This window comes from Sarcophilus harrisii, chromosome 1 (genome assembly GCF_902635505.1).
Source record: "Sarcophilus harrisii chromosome 1, mSarHar1.11, whole genome shotgun sequence".
NCBI classification, from domain to species: Eukaryota; Metazoa; Chordata; class Mammalia; order Dasyuromorphia; family Dasyuridae; genus Sarcophilus; species Sarcophilus harrisii.
In genome coordinates, this window is record NC_045426.1 from 555660776 (window position 1) to 555674314 (window position 13539).

The 13539-nt window shown below is 34.4% G+C and overlaps 1 protein-coding gene across 1 annotated transcript in view; it reads right to left on the reverse strand.

The window, feature by feature from the left end:
• Nucleotides 1-13539, reverse strand: part of BMP6 (bone morphogenetic protein 6) — a 205985-nt gene that overhangs the window by 16104 nt on the left and 176342 nt on the right. Inside the window, exons 3-4 of the mRNA XM_031946878.1 lie at nt 7765-7913; nt 6254-6451 (exon numbers count right to left, since the gene is read on the reverse strand). Of these exons, the coding sequence (XP_031802738.1) occupies nt 6254-6451; nt 7765-7913 (347 nt within the window). The remainder of the gene's footprint in view (nt 1-6253; nt 6452-7764; nt 7914-13539) is intronic.

A 13539-nucleotide genomic window follows, 5' to 3' on the forward strand; every position in this document is an offset into this window, starting at 1 on the left:
AAAAAATCTCTAGATTTTATATTCCAGACTGAAAAGCCCCTGAAAACTAGTCTTTTTATAATTTTTGCTCAAACCAAGTTTTAGGTCTCTCCACATGTTTCTGCTTTTACTAACAAAATAAAGGATAATACATATTGCGTTTTAAGCTTTGCAAAGCTTGATACTCATGTTATCTTACTTGATTCCTATAGCAATCCTGCAATATAGGTACTATTATTGTCCCCATTTTACAGATAATGAAACAGAGACTTAGAGGCTTATGGACTTTCTGAGGCTCCCAGGCTAACACCTGTCTTAGGCAGTATTCACACTCAGACTTCCTAGATCCAGAGTCTAACACACTATTTGCTATAATATATAGTTGCCTAACAACTCCAAAGAATATTATAGCATTAAAAGACTAAGTGAAACTCTCAACATCCCTACACTCCATACTTTCCCAAAGTTTATCAACCTCTGATCTAGCAGATCCTTGAGCTGGATAACCAATCATGGGATTAATTGTAGAATTAGAGGGAATGCCAGACAGAAACTAAAAAAGCTAGCTAATAGAGACAGAGAAAGATAGACCTAGCTAGAAAGAGAAAAACATTTCTAAGCCATCTGGTGGAGGGGGGAGGAATCAAACATTCTTCAGCATCATTGTGCTGTCTACTTTTTAGTGAGGTGTTGAACCTCAGAGGCTCACCAACCTAAAAGCACATTAAACTCTTTCCCAAATGCCTTACAAACTCTATATTCACTGCTTCAGCATTATTTTTGCCAACTATTTAAACAATTTGCAGATATTCCGGAGTGAAAACCAGTCTTTGAGATGATAATGAGAATGCCACCATTAAGAAATCATAGAATTTAGAATCAAGAGTTTATAGTGATTGCTTTTTTTTTTTTTTTTTTTAAAGTAATAAGGCCGGAACAAGGAAGAAGGGAACCATGAAGTAAAGATAGCTATGAAACTAGTTTCAAAGAATATAGTGATTGGTGACCACTAGTGAGATCCATGGAATTGCTAGATTCCCTAGAATCCTGATGAACTACACAGCATGTGTTGGATTGAGACTAAGAAACCGTGTGTAAAAACAATACTGTCCAGATGACATTTAAGACCACTAGAGAAGTGCAGTATCAGCCAATGACCATAATTCATTCACAACAGACAGCTGCAAAGAAGTTCAAGCAAGTGGAAAAATCATCCAGGGAGACTCTCATCCAAACTCATCGTCTGTCCAGTACATTTGTTTTTTGAAAGCCTAGCTTGAAAGCAAAGTACAGATGTTATAGCAGAATTGGGAGGAGGATTCTTGGCCTTTCTTTTGTTGTGAGTGAGCTCTGCAATCTCAAGCATAAACAGCTATGTTCCAAAAATAGTCACATATTTCAATGTCATATTCTAGCCTGATGACAGCCAGTGTGATGAATTATGGTAACTTCTTTACCCAGATGCAGAACAATCTCTGGTGGGTTTCTTCTGGTTGATTTTTGGGTGGAGATATGCTCATTCAGAAGGAGCATACTTAAAAAAGAGGGGAGTAGCAGAAGCAAAATAATCTCTACCTCATGTCTTTTAAAAGGATTTCAGAAAGAAAAAAAAAATATTGCTTGAAATTCAGGCCAGGGACTGAAACTTAGTCCCTGCTGGGTTTTGAGTTGAAGGACAGAGAGTCAAATTCTGTCTCTATATTTTCTAATTGTGTGATCATGGGCAAACCATTCATCCTGGACTAGACTAGATTTCAAGGTGGCCCTCTAGGTCTCAAACATGCCTTCAAAAAAAATTGACTCTACTAAGGCATAGTTAGAGAGTACCTAGCTTCCAATCTCAACTGTGTTGCTAATTTATATAACCACTGGCGAGCCATATCAACTCTTTGAAGCTCTTTTCCCTCATCTGAAAATAAGAATGTTGGACTTGGATAATCTCTTAGATGCTATTCACTTCTAAGTATTATGATTCTGTAGAATTATTGTGAATTGTGAGACAAGAAAAGTATAGAAGAAATTTCCATATTGTGTCATTCATTGGAAGACTTTTGTCTGTGGATAGATGGCTGCTATCATTTGAACATCTCGATGATTTAAGGAGTACCCCTCCTACTATACAGGAAAAGGGTTTTTTCATAGACATCAAGTTGACAGCTTCTGCTGTCAAACTGTAGCTATTTCAAAGGCTCTTGACAAAAAGACTTTTGAGTATAATTATAAAAAGGAAAATTCAAGAAATAAAAGATTAGAAGAAAAGTTAGGGAAATAATTCCAATGCTTAAATCTTATTTTTAATAAATAAAAATTTAATATTCACAAATCAATTTATAAACCCATCAAATTTAATTTAATCTAGAGAAATGACAAAACATTAAAACTAGGTCATAAAATTAAAATCAAAATGTCAAGGACAGCATGTTTTTATAATGAAAAATTGGGGTGGGGGAGTAGGAAGACTGGGAGAGGACTAAAGCAAGAAAAAAAATTATCTGTAAAAAAAGGAAGCAAACATGTCAATGACTGTTTCAGTCTCTGGCATCCTTCTAGTCAGCTCTAGTTAGTAATAAAGCTGCCCAAAATTTATGTGAATGAACCCCAGTTGAGCAGCTATTGACTTCCTAATATGTATGTAACAGTCAGTCAACAAGCATTTATTAAGTACCCACTGTGTGCACTAGGAATACACAAAGAAAGGCAAAAGACAATCCCCTGCTCTCAAGGAACTTGTGGTCTGTAGGGGGAGACAATATAGAAATAACTATATACAAACAAGATAAATGCATGTTAAATTGGAAATAATCAACAGAAGAAAAGCGTTAACATTAAGGGACACTAGAAAAGATCCATTTCTAGCAGAAAATACCAACATTTAAAATCTTATTTAACAGATTTGTTCTGAGGAAAAAGCAAAAACATTTCTCCTTTCTCTTATTCCAACCCTAACTGCTCCAGTGTCAAACACAGGAACACCCATGCTGTGCAACCCTTCCAAAGTATGCCAGGATAACAACAAACAAAATATTACATCCCATCAGTCTGCAGAACCTCAAGTCCCAAGTTAAGGTATTGATAAAAACAAATGATGAATTAAGTTAGATCCTATCAGCAAAGAAGCTTCTCTAAAAAATATAGGATACTTTGAGAAGTTCCATTAACTCTTTCAGTTGAAATATCAGTTAAAAATAACAAAAGAAACAACTAAAAAATCTGGAAGTGCTAATGCAGTATTTTACTTTCTCCTATGGAGATGGATCAAATAAGAAGAGAGAAAAATCTCTTCATCTTCATCTCTCATTCCCATACTACTTAATTACAGAAGATAACTCAGCAAAAAAAATCTTAAGTGAAAATTAATGACATGGGGCTAATCCTACTCTAGAAAGCATGAGTTAAGATCAGAAAGCCAAGCTGGAATCTTGAGAGAAAGAGTCACCATCCCAACTTACCAGTGGCACTGGAAACCCTGGAAACATCCTATGACTGAGTGGAGCGGTTTCTACTCTGTTGCCTGTATTGATTTGTTTCTGTATACTGGGAGTTTGCAAATTTAATGAGCCTGCTTCTAGAAGTAACTGAAGGTATGGAATTGGAAGTGGGAAGGATGACAGGTAAATAGGATGGGGAAGAGGGAAGTTTGCTCTCCACTTAGAGCATGCTTATGTATTCTGTGATGGTTTTCCTTATCAATGTGGTGAAAAAACAGACAAGTTGGCTGCTGAGATAAGCCTAGATATACCTTCAAAAGGCACTGAGTAGACAAAATGAGATTCTCTCTTTCCAGTCTGGCTACATTCAGATGAGGAGGAGAGAATTGATATAAACTTCCAGGTGGAGAGACTTCTGATGAAACCATGAGCATAATGCTCTATTGCGGTTTCTTTCTCTTTTGTGTCTGTTCTATTCTGCCTTAGATGAAAGAGTTTTGGAAATGGTATAGACAAAACTTGTGAGCTTCAAAATGTTGAGAGCTGCCAATTGGAGAATGCCAATTTTCCATGGTTGAAAATCCATGTTAGAGTTTACTGTCATCATATTCTCAGGAAGTGACCTGTGGTACCAAGCCCAGTAATAAATGGACCCAGCAGGTGACATGCTATTTACTAGAGTGACTTTGTCCTTCAACTATGCCATAATAGGAAGTGAAGTTGTTGGGGTGAATGATATAGGGCAGGTGTTTTGTATTTCTATTCTTGCTATATCTTCTTAGTAAATATCCTTTTGTAAAATCTAATTGGTATTAATTGTTAAATTATAGCAATGAAATAAGGGAAATACTAACTATAAGTGGATATTGATATTAGTATAAACACAATGGAATGGAAACTTGAGCTGATGGTATTAGAAAAACTTAACTAATAGGCACAATAATGCATTGTTAGTGGAACTATAAGTTTATACAATTTTTTGAAAAGCAATTTTGGAATTGTGCAAAAGAAGTTGCTAAAACATAAATATCCTTTAATTCAGAGATTTCAGTATTAGCTGTATACCCCATGGAAGTTGTTGATAGAAAGAAAGATCCCATGTAAAACAAAATATTTATAGCAGCACTTTGTGGTAGAAGAAAAATGAAAACAAAGTAGATGCCTATCAGTGGAAGAATGGCTAAACAAATGGTAGTATATGAATGTAATGGAATATTGCTATGCTGTAAGAAATGACAAGTATGATGAATATAGAGAAAAAGGTTTACATTAACTGATGAAAAATAAAGCAAAGCCAAGAAAGCAATATACACATTGTTGACAACAATGTAAATAGAAAAAACAGTAAACATGAAACAATAGAAAATGAATGTTACAAAATTATAAAGGACAAATGACCCCAAAGAAGATGTTAAAAAAATATGCTTTCTTCTCCTACTTTGCTATGTGTGTGTATGTATATGGGGGTAGGAGTAGGAGACATGGAATATTAAATATCATGTCATATTTTTCATATTTACTGATTAATTTTTCAAAACTTCCTTTATTTAAATAAATGATAACGGGGGAAATTGAGGATATGTGAAATTAAAAAAACACAATAAAATGATTAAAATTTTTTTAAAGATACTCCTATCCATCAGGAATACCCGTATAACTCTGAGAACAAGATCCACACATCATTGACTATTAGAGATTAAAGGAATCATAGTATCATAAAATTAGAAACTGAAACAGATAAGGAAACTAAGACTCAAAGAAGAAGTAACATTTTAAGTCTGTGCTCAAAGTTATCAACTGAATTGATATATGCTTACAAATAAGATAAACATACTATTTCTAGGCACTATCTTACTGTTTAGTCTCTTTTACAAAGGAGAACATACCAACAAGTGAAATGTTAACATGAGAAGTAGAGATTTTTATAAATTACAAGATAATTGCTCATTATAGAAGAGTGATAATTCTAGGTTCTTGGAGTCTATAGCAGCTGAATTTATACTTTAGTATTTCTTACTAAATTGGAAGATTAGATTATAAGCATGGATTAAGAATATTTAAGAATAATTAAGAATATCTTCCAGATGACCTATATTTTGAGAGGTTCATTACCAGGCTAGCTGAAGAGTAGCCATATCAAATCTCAAAGACCATTCACTAAGTCACAGAGAATTTACAGCCTTGTATTGGTAGTAGGAATACCTACACTAATGAAATAAAAGATCCTTGAAATGTCAACGTTAAAGAAAAGCATTATGGAACTAGAATGAAACCTTTGTGAAATTCTATAATTTGGGATCTTTCTCCTAATGGGAAGAGATGCTGCAAAAACCTATCAAAGTGGAAAATCATTCAGTTACAGATGATTTACAAAGACTTCTCCAACATTCAGGAAATCCCAAAATTCTATCCCCTAGTCTTGATGTTGCTATCACTTATTTGTATTAGATCAGGTGTTTTTAAACTGGGTCTATGAACTTAGTTTTGTTTTTTTTAAAGATATACATATATTTTTATCATTATATTTCAAAAAATTTGATTTTCTTTGTAATACTATATATTTTATTTTATGCATTTAAAACATTTTGAGGAGTTCATAGTGTCAAAGGTGTTCAAGATACAAAAAAAGATTAAAAAATCCTTGTTACTAGAATCTAGTGACAAGGTTCTTGATTTTAAAAAAACTCTATTAGCTACAGTCAGTGCATAAAATCTTACCCCATCATTTGTGGAAGCTGCATAGCATTGAAATCTCTTAATAATTAAGCATATCCCACTAACACAAAAAAAGCTAAGATCAGAAAGCCAAGCTGGAATCTTGAGAGAAAGTCACCATCCAGACCTACCAGTGGCACTGGAGACCCTGGAAACATCCTGTGACTGAGTGGAGCGGTTTCTACTCTGTTGCCTGCGTCGATTAGTTGCTGATCTTGTGGTGCGGACATGAACTTCACTCACTTTGAAGAATGCTACCATAAAGGGCTGTTTGTCATAAGGGCCATCTCTGCCCACCAGACCAGCAGCTCTTGGGTTGACATTAAGACCTTTTAAGGAAGAAAAACAAATACATTTTTACTTTGTTCCTCTGAGTGAAATTATTCTTACAGTTACACAATTTTCTCCCCTTCCCCTTTCTGCCCTTTATCCTGATTTGCCACCCATGTTCCAAAAAAGCAGAATATTTACGGGAAAATATTTTGGGGGAGAAATAATACTAGTACTTAATTGGATACCTTTAAAATGGATAATTGCAACAAATGAAACTATTTAACTTTCTAACATTGCTTTAGCCCAAGTGAGTAGTGGTGGTAGTATAGTATGTAGAAAAACAACCTTGAAATCAGGACTCTGGGTTCACACTACCACTGATTAATAAAATTGATGTCACTGTGGGCAAATCACACAGATAATATGAAAAAGTGGTAGGATTTATTGTAATGTCTGGGCTAGCTCTCTGGAGGAACTCAGGACCAGTCTTGATCTTAGTGGAGGAGTGCAGGAGGAAAGAGAGCCACCAGGAGAATGGTCAAAAATGGAATGTCTCATTTCCAGTCCTCTCAGCCCTTAAATACCTTGGTATGATTACATCATTACACTATCCTATGTATGTGTGAACTAGAGTACCATTACATCATCATGCTATGTACTAAGTATATATGTGAACTAGAGAATCATCATTTCATTCAATTCTACTGAGTTAACATCTTGTTGTAGATATGCTGGTTTCAAGCATACTTTTCCAGAGTTCGGCCCTCTACAATTTATCACTTTTTGAGCCTCAGTTTTCTAAACAATAAAATTAAGGAGTCAGATCAGATGGCTTCTAAGATTCTCTGTAGTACTAATAAATATGATTCTGTGAATTCTAAAGATTTTCTCTCACCAGTCATATCATCTTCTTTCTTTTTAATATTCTACCCTACCTAAAGGCTTAGTTACTTACCACAAAGCCCTAATAATAAGCACTTAAGTGTCTATGAAAGTTTAGAGAGTGAGAAAAAAAGACTCTCCTGGAAAGCAAATTAAAGATATTTTGGGAGAGAGAATGGCATCCCAATTTTGCTTGGGAATCCTGAAATCAAATTTCTATTTCTTTTTGCCTCCTGCACCTCCTCTTCTATTCTTTTCATCTCTTTTTCTGCTTTAAAATCTGTCTTGCCCAAGCTCAGCCTACTTGGTGAATGTAATCTGATCTCTTTATGATACTTGAAGCAGAGGTATTTTATAAAATGGGATGAATATGGGAACAACAACCTTGGGTATTGATTGAAAACAATATTGTTACAATCAACCCTTTTAAATAACAGTGTCAAAGATCACAAGTTTACTGTTTAATAAATGTTGTGCTACAACCTACCATCTCTGGTCACCACACTCAACTGGAGTCCCATGTTATGTTGTGGAGTCATCACCCACAGATTACTGGTAGCAGTAATGTCAAATTCTAACCATCCTTCTTCTGAGGCCCATACCACTCTGGTATCCAGCAAAAACAGGTCCGAATCTCTGTTAAGAAATAGTCACCAGTTAAGTTTTATGGTATATCTTTAATGAATTCTATTCTTTGCTATATTGCTGTCACAATAGAAGACACCAAAACCAAAAATAATTTGGAGAAGTTCAAAAGAATGTAACTTTAAATAGATCTAATAAACTATGGGAAATATGAGTAACAATGGTTACATTTAGCATCACAAGTTAGTTTGGTCTTATTTCCCTACCATCCTTATCCCTTCCCACACCCCTTAGATTACAGCAGTGATATAGTTCTACTCTAAAGAATTTCATTTTTCCTGTACTTAAGTGGGTCATTGTACTCCACCTAAAGTCATGATATCATTGCTTCCTTTGTAATGTAGCTAATGAAAATTAAAACTAAAAAGAGAGAGAGAGAGAGAGAGAGAGAGAGAGAGAGAATCCAGGATTAGTATAGAATGCGCCCTAAAGCTTTTATTGCCTTTTTAAAATAAGAATTGAAAAACTCTTATGCCCTATAGGGTGTGTATCAGGGAGGAACCCTAATTCCTGGATAATTATTGATTCTTTTATTTTAATAAAAGCCTTTCAATGGCCTAAAATAATGTTTGAGTCAGATATCCTTTTTATAAAACAACATGGTTTTTGGTCTGTGCTTAGGATATCTTGAGGTTTATCCAAATACAGCCATGTCCAGGACTCACTTAGCACGCTGAGTTTCTGGATTCCAATCTTGCTAACAATTTCTTGGAGCCTACTCCTTTCCCTGGGCTACATAGGAAACATTTCTTTAGCAGTCAACAAATATAAAAATCCACAAAATGTCAAAAAATATTTTGAAAAGGGGCTCAGTAACTTTTGAAATAGGATGTTTTTGTTTGCCATCCATGGGAACATGTTAGAATGGTATCAGAAGATTTTTGATATTCCAAGTTTTCCCAAGCTACACTGAATTTTAAAACTATGTTTCTGTGGCTATGGCACAAAAATCAAGGGAAGTGGTTTAGCAGAAATTCATCTGATGGATTTCCATATTTTTAAGGACAAGAATTTTTTTTTTAATTACAAAGCTTTAAATTAACACATAAAAGACACATTACCACTATAAATGTTTTACTGAAATGATTGCTACCTTGCAGGAATAGAAACTTGCTTAAATTTAATAGTGTGTGTATGTGAGAAAGACATACATACATATACACATATACATGTATATCTACAGATATACATGTATATGTGTATAGATACATAGATATACAGATATGTAGGGTGGGAGGTAGAGGAGTGTATTATGATTTTTGTTAAGATCCAGTCCACAACAATGGACAGAACTAAGTCATTGGTCTTTTAAATTCTTACAAGTGAGGAGAAATATGTGGTTATTATTTAATCATTTGAGTCATGTTTGACTTTTCATGACCTCATTTGGGATTTTCTTGGCAAAAATACTGGAGTGATTTGCCATATCCTTCATCAACTCACTTTTCAGATGAGGAAACAGAGGCAAACAGGGTGACTTGCTCATGGTTATCCAATTAGTAAGTGTCTGAGGCCAAAATTGTTGCTGAATCCAGATCTGTACTCTATCTACTATGCCAGGGCTTCTTAAACTTTTTCCACTCATGACTCCTTTTTGCCTGAGAAATTTTTACATGACCCTGCATGTAGATTTACTGATTTTACTGATAATAAGTCATAATTTCGCCACTGCTACATATGGGGTTGAGACCCACAGTTTGAGAAACTTTGTACTATGACACTTACACAATAAGAATAAAAAAACCTTCCTGTTTATATTACATATTGAAGTTTAGAGGAAACTTCCTTACTCAAGTAAGTTACTTAGTTGTAAACAATTCTCTAACACGTTGCCCTCAGGATTGCCATATTTAAAGAATTTGTATGTGTGTGTGTGTGTGTGTGTGTGTGTGTGTACGCGCATGTTGTCCTCTATGAATATTGTTCCCATTATTATAGTTTTGCCATATTGACTGTAGTGATAAGAGGTAACCACAGAAAGCAGCAGGAGGGAAATTTAGATGCATTTCTTTCAGATGACAATGTGAAAAGAAAAAAATAACCATTTAAAACAATTTTAAAAATTTAAATATATCAGGAGAGGGATATATTTGGAAAGGTAGTTGATATAAAAACAAATGCAACTGATTCAATATAATTATTCTAGATACTTTCTGTAATTCAATTTCCAGCAAGAATGCAGACATGTAAGAAAAATGTCTCAGCTCTTCAAGGAAATATAATAAATGGTAAAGTCAGAGAAACAGGACTTAGCTGCCATCTACTAGAGTTATTCTTGGGAAGACATGAATAGAAGTATAAATGTCTTCATAGAGTTTCTAGATAGGAAGGCTGCATAGTAAAAATACATTAGCTGCAGGGTCAGAGGACCTGGCTTTAGATCCCACCTCTGATACTACTCATGTGACTTTGAGCAAATCACTTCATCTCTCTAGGACTCAGTTTTCTTATCAGTAAAATGGGATTCAACTAAATGGCATCCAGTTCTTGATCTGTGAAAAGGTCTCAGGATTCCTGAGCTGTTTAGAAAAGCATGAAAGAGGGGCAACTAGATGGTACAGTGGATAGAGTACCACCTCAGATACTTAATACTTATTAGCTGTGTGACTCTAAGTAAGTCACTTAACCCCCAACTGCCTAAAAGAAAAGAAAAGAAAGCATGAAGGCATAGTATGCTTATTCTATCTGGCCAATATTGATGATCATTTTTGTTAATTACAGTGAAGTGTCTTATTTGTCAGTTAAATTGTATAAAACAAAGAATAGTGCAAGTCTATATGCTAAAGGACTTATGGTATAGTTTCAGGTAATATAGTCGAGATCATGAGACCAAGAAAAGTATGTAGGCACAGCTAACAGAAATTGCCAAATAAACTTAAGAAAGTGGGGTCCAAAGGAAGAAATATGAGGCTGTTTTCAGGAAAGAAGGTAGGGAGCTAAGAGTGGGAGAGGTATACCAGAAGAATAGTGAGGGGAGAAGAAGATGATCAAGATTAGAGGGGAAGAAAACGAAAGCAAAGTTATAAATCAAGCTTGAATGGTAAAGTCTTGATGAGGAAGATGAAGTTAATCCCCAATGGAAGAAGATATTAAATCCACAGAAGAAAATGGGCACAATTAAGTTGCTTAATATTAGGGGAAAGCAAAATGATCTAGTGGAAAGACTAAGAATCAGATTTGGCTTCTTATCTCGTCTATGCTACTAAAAAGAGATTTTGGTCTCGGGTAAGTTATTTAAGCCATTGATGTCTCTTTTGTAAATGGGAAAACTAATGTCTCCTTCTACCTACTTTGTAAAATTTTGAGAATGTAACTATGTGACAACTATGCAAATATATACCATGAGTGTTATAATTAGAGATATGAACAAAGAGAGAATGTCTGTCTACCCAGAGAGTTTGCAATTAATGATAAATGGATTTTCTAAATACTAAATGGTATATTGTAATACAAGCAGAAAATCCAAAGGGAACACTTTGAAGATAAAGAAAATGAATGAAAATCACAGCTAGCAAGGGCTAATTGTGGAGCACCATTGTATACAGGCATCATAAACTCCACTAGCAAAAGGAAAACATTAGGAACAACAGAAAAAACACCCAAAGTTAATAGGTTAGAAATCATGAACAGGAGATGTAAAAGTTCAATGTAATTCAACATTTATTAAGAGCTTACTGTGTGCAAAGAAGACATTGTGCTAGGTACTGCCTATACAGAGACAAAGCAAATTAATTTCTGGATTTAAGGATTTTACATTTTACTTAGAAGAAGCAATTTAGCACACAAATAAGTCAACTCCCCCTAATTTGTAGAGGAGAAGCCATTAAAAATGGCAGGAGTATTAGGAAAGGTTTCCCAGAGGAAATGGCATTTCAGAATAGCATAAAAATGAAAGTCTGTGCTAGTATATGTAGAGACACATGAAAACAAAAACACAAATTGTAAATGCCTAAGTATGCTCATTTATAGATGATTTGGTGCTCATTATATCAAGCCTAAGAGCATTGCAAAGGCTCCAAAATAAGACACACAATCACTCAAAAGAATCAGCTTAACCATCAACTTGGAAAAAACAAAGGAATTGAAAGTGCCTATAATCTAGATTGTAACATGAAGTTCGATGGGCAGTCTCTAGAACTTTTCCAACTGTGTAAACACTGAGAATGGACAATTAGTGGGGAATTTAACAGGGAAATGAGAAAAACTTAGTTCGCATTCAAGAAATAGTGTTTTGTTTTTAATAATTCCAAACTTCTCCCTAGCACAAAAGCTCCTGTTTAGAATGTAAATGTTTGCCTGCTGCAGCTATATGGTTGCAAATCATAGAACATCACAAACTCTAATGAATCTAAGTTGCAAGTAATCCAAAGGTCAAAGAAAAAGTGCATGGTGGATACAAGTCAATCTGTTAAGAAACAATTATCAAGCTCTTACTATATGTCAAGCACTGGAGATATTAAAAAAAAAAGGCATAAAGCAGTGCCTTTCTTTAAAAAGCTTATAATCTAATAGAAGACACAATTATGTACAAATAATATATATACAGAACAAATGGAAAATAATCAACAGAGGAAAGGTACTAGACTTGAAAGAAGTCAGGAAATCTACAAGGGAGATAAAGACCAAGAGCTGCAGTGTGTGTGTGTGTGTGTGTGTGTGTGTGTACATACACATACATATTGATGACCTATGTATAATAAATGCCATAAAGAATATTACTTAAAAAATATGTAATTTAATTAAAGTCAGCAAGCATTTATTAAACACCCACTATTTGTCAGGCACTATAATGCTAGGCACTCAAGAACCTTACTTTCTACTGCAAAGATATACTAGATAAATAAATATTGATAGTAGCTATAAAATATCTCTATAGAGATGTATTCTGTATCTACATATCTGTATAAATATATTTTATCTCTATTATCTATATTCTATTTGTAGATATTCTATGTTCTATATTTGTATAGATGTATTGTCTATACCTATATCTATATCTTTTACATTCCTGAATGGAAAGATGATACACGTGATACTCAAGAACTTTATCATCATTAGGGCTGACAGAGGACATGAATGTTAGTCTGTTATGTAGATGATCTCAAAAAAAAAAATGAAGGCTAAGAAAATAGGATATTTTGAAAGAATGGAGAAGGAAGAGAAAGAATGGGGGAAATGATCTCACATAAAAGAAGCATGTAAGAGAAAGGTGTTTTTTTTCCCCAGTGGAAGAAAACATGGTGTATAAGGAGTGGGCAATGCTTAAAACTTGAAACTTACTCTTACCTGAGCTGGTTTTAAAAGGGAAATGTGTGTATACATATTATCTCTCTCTTCTCTCTCTCTCTCTCTCTCTCTCTCTCTCTCTCTCTCTCTCTCCTACACACACACACACACACACACACACACACACACACACAATTGGAAATAGAAATCCATTTTACCCAAATGGAAGTAAAAGAGGAAAGGGCTAAGAAAAAAGGTAGAAGAGGTGATAAGAAGCAGGATAGATTAAGGGAGGCAGTGGTCAAAAATAAAACATATTTTTGAGGAGGGAGTGTTAAAAAAAATAAGAAGATTAATAGAATAGAGGGAAATATACAGTTAGCAATTATAG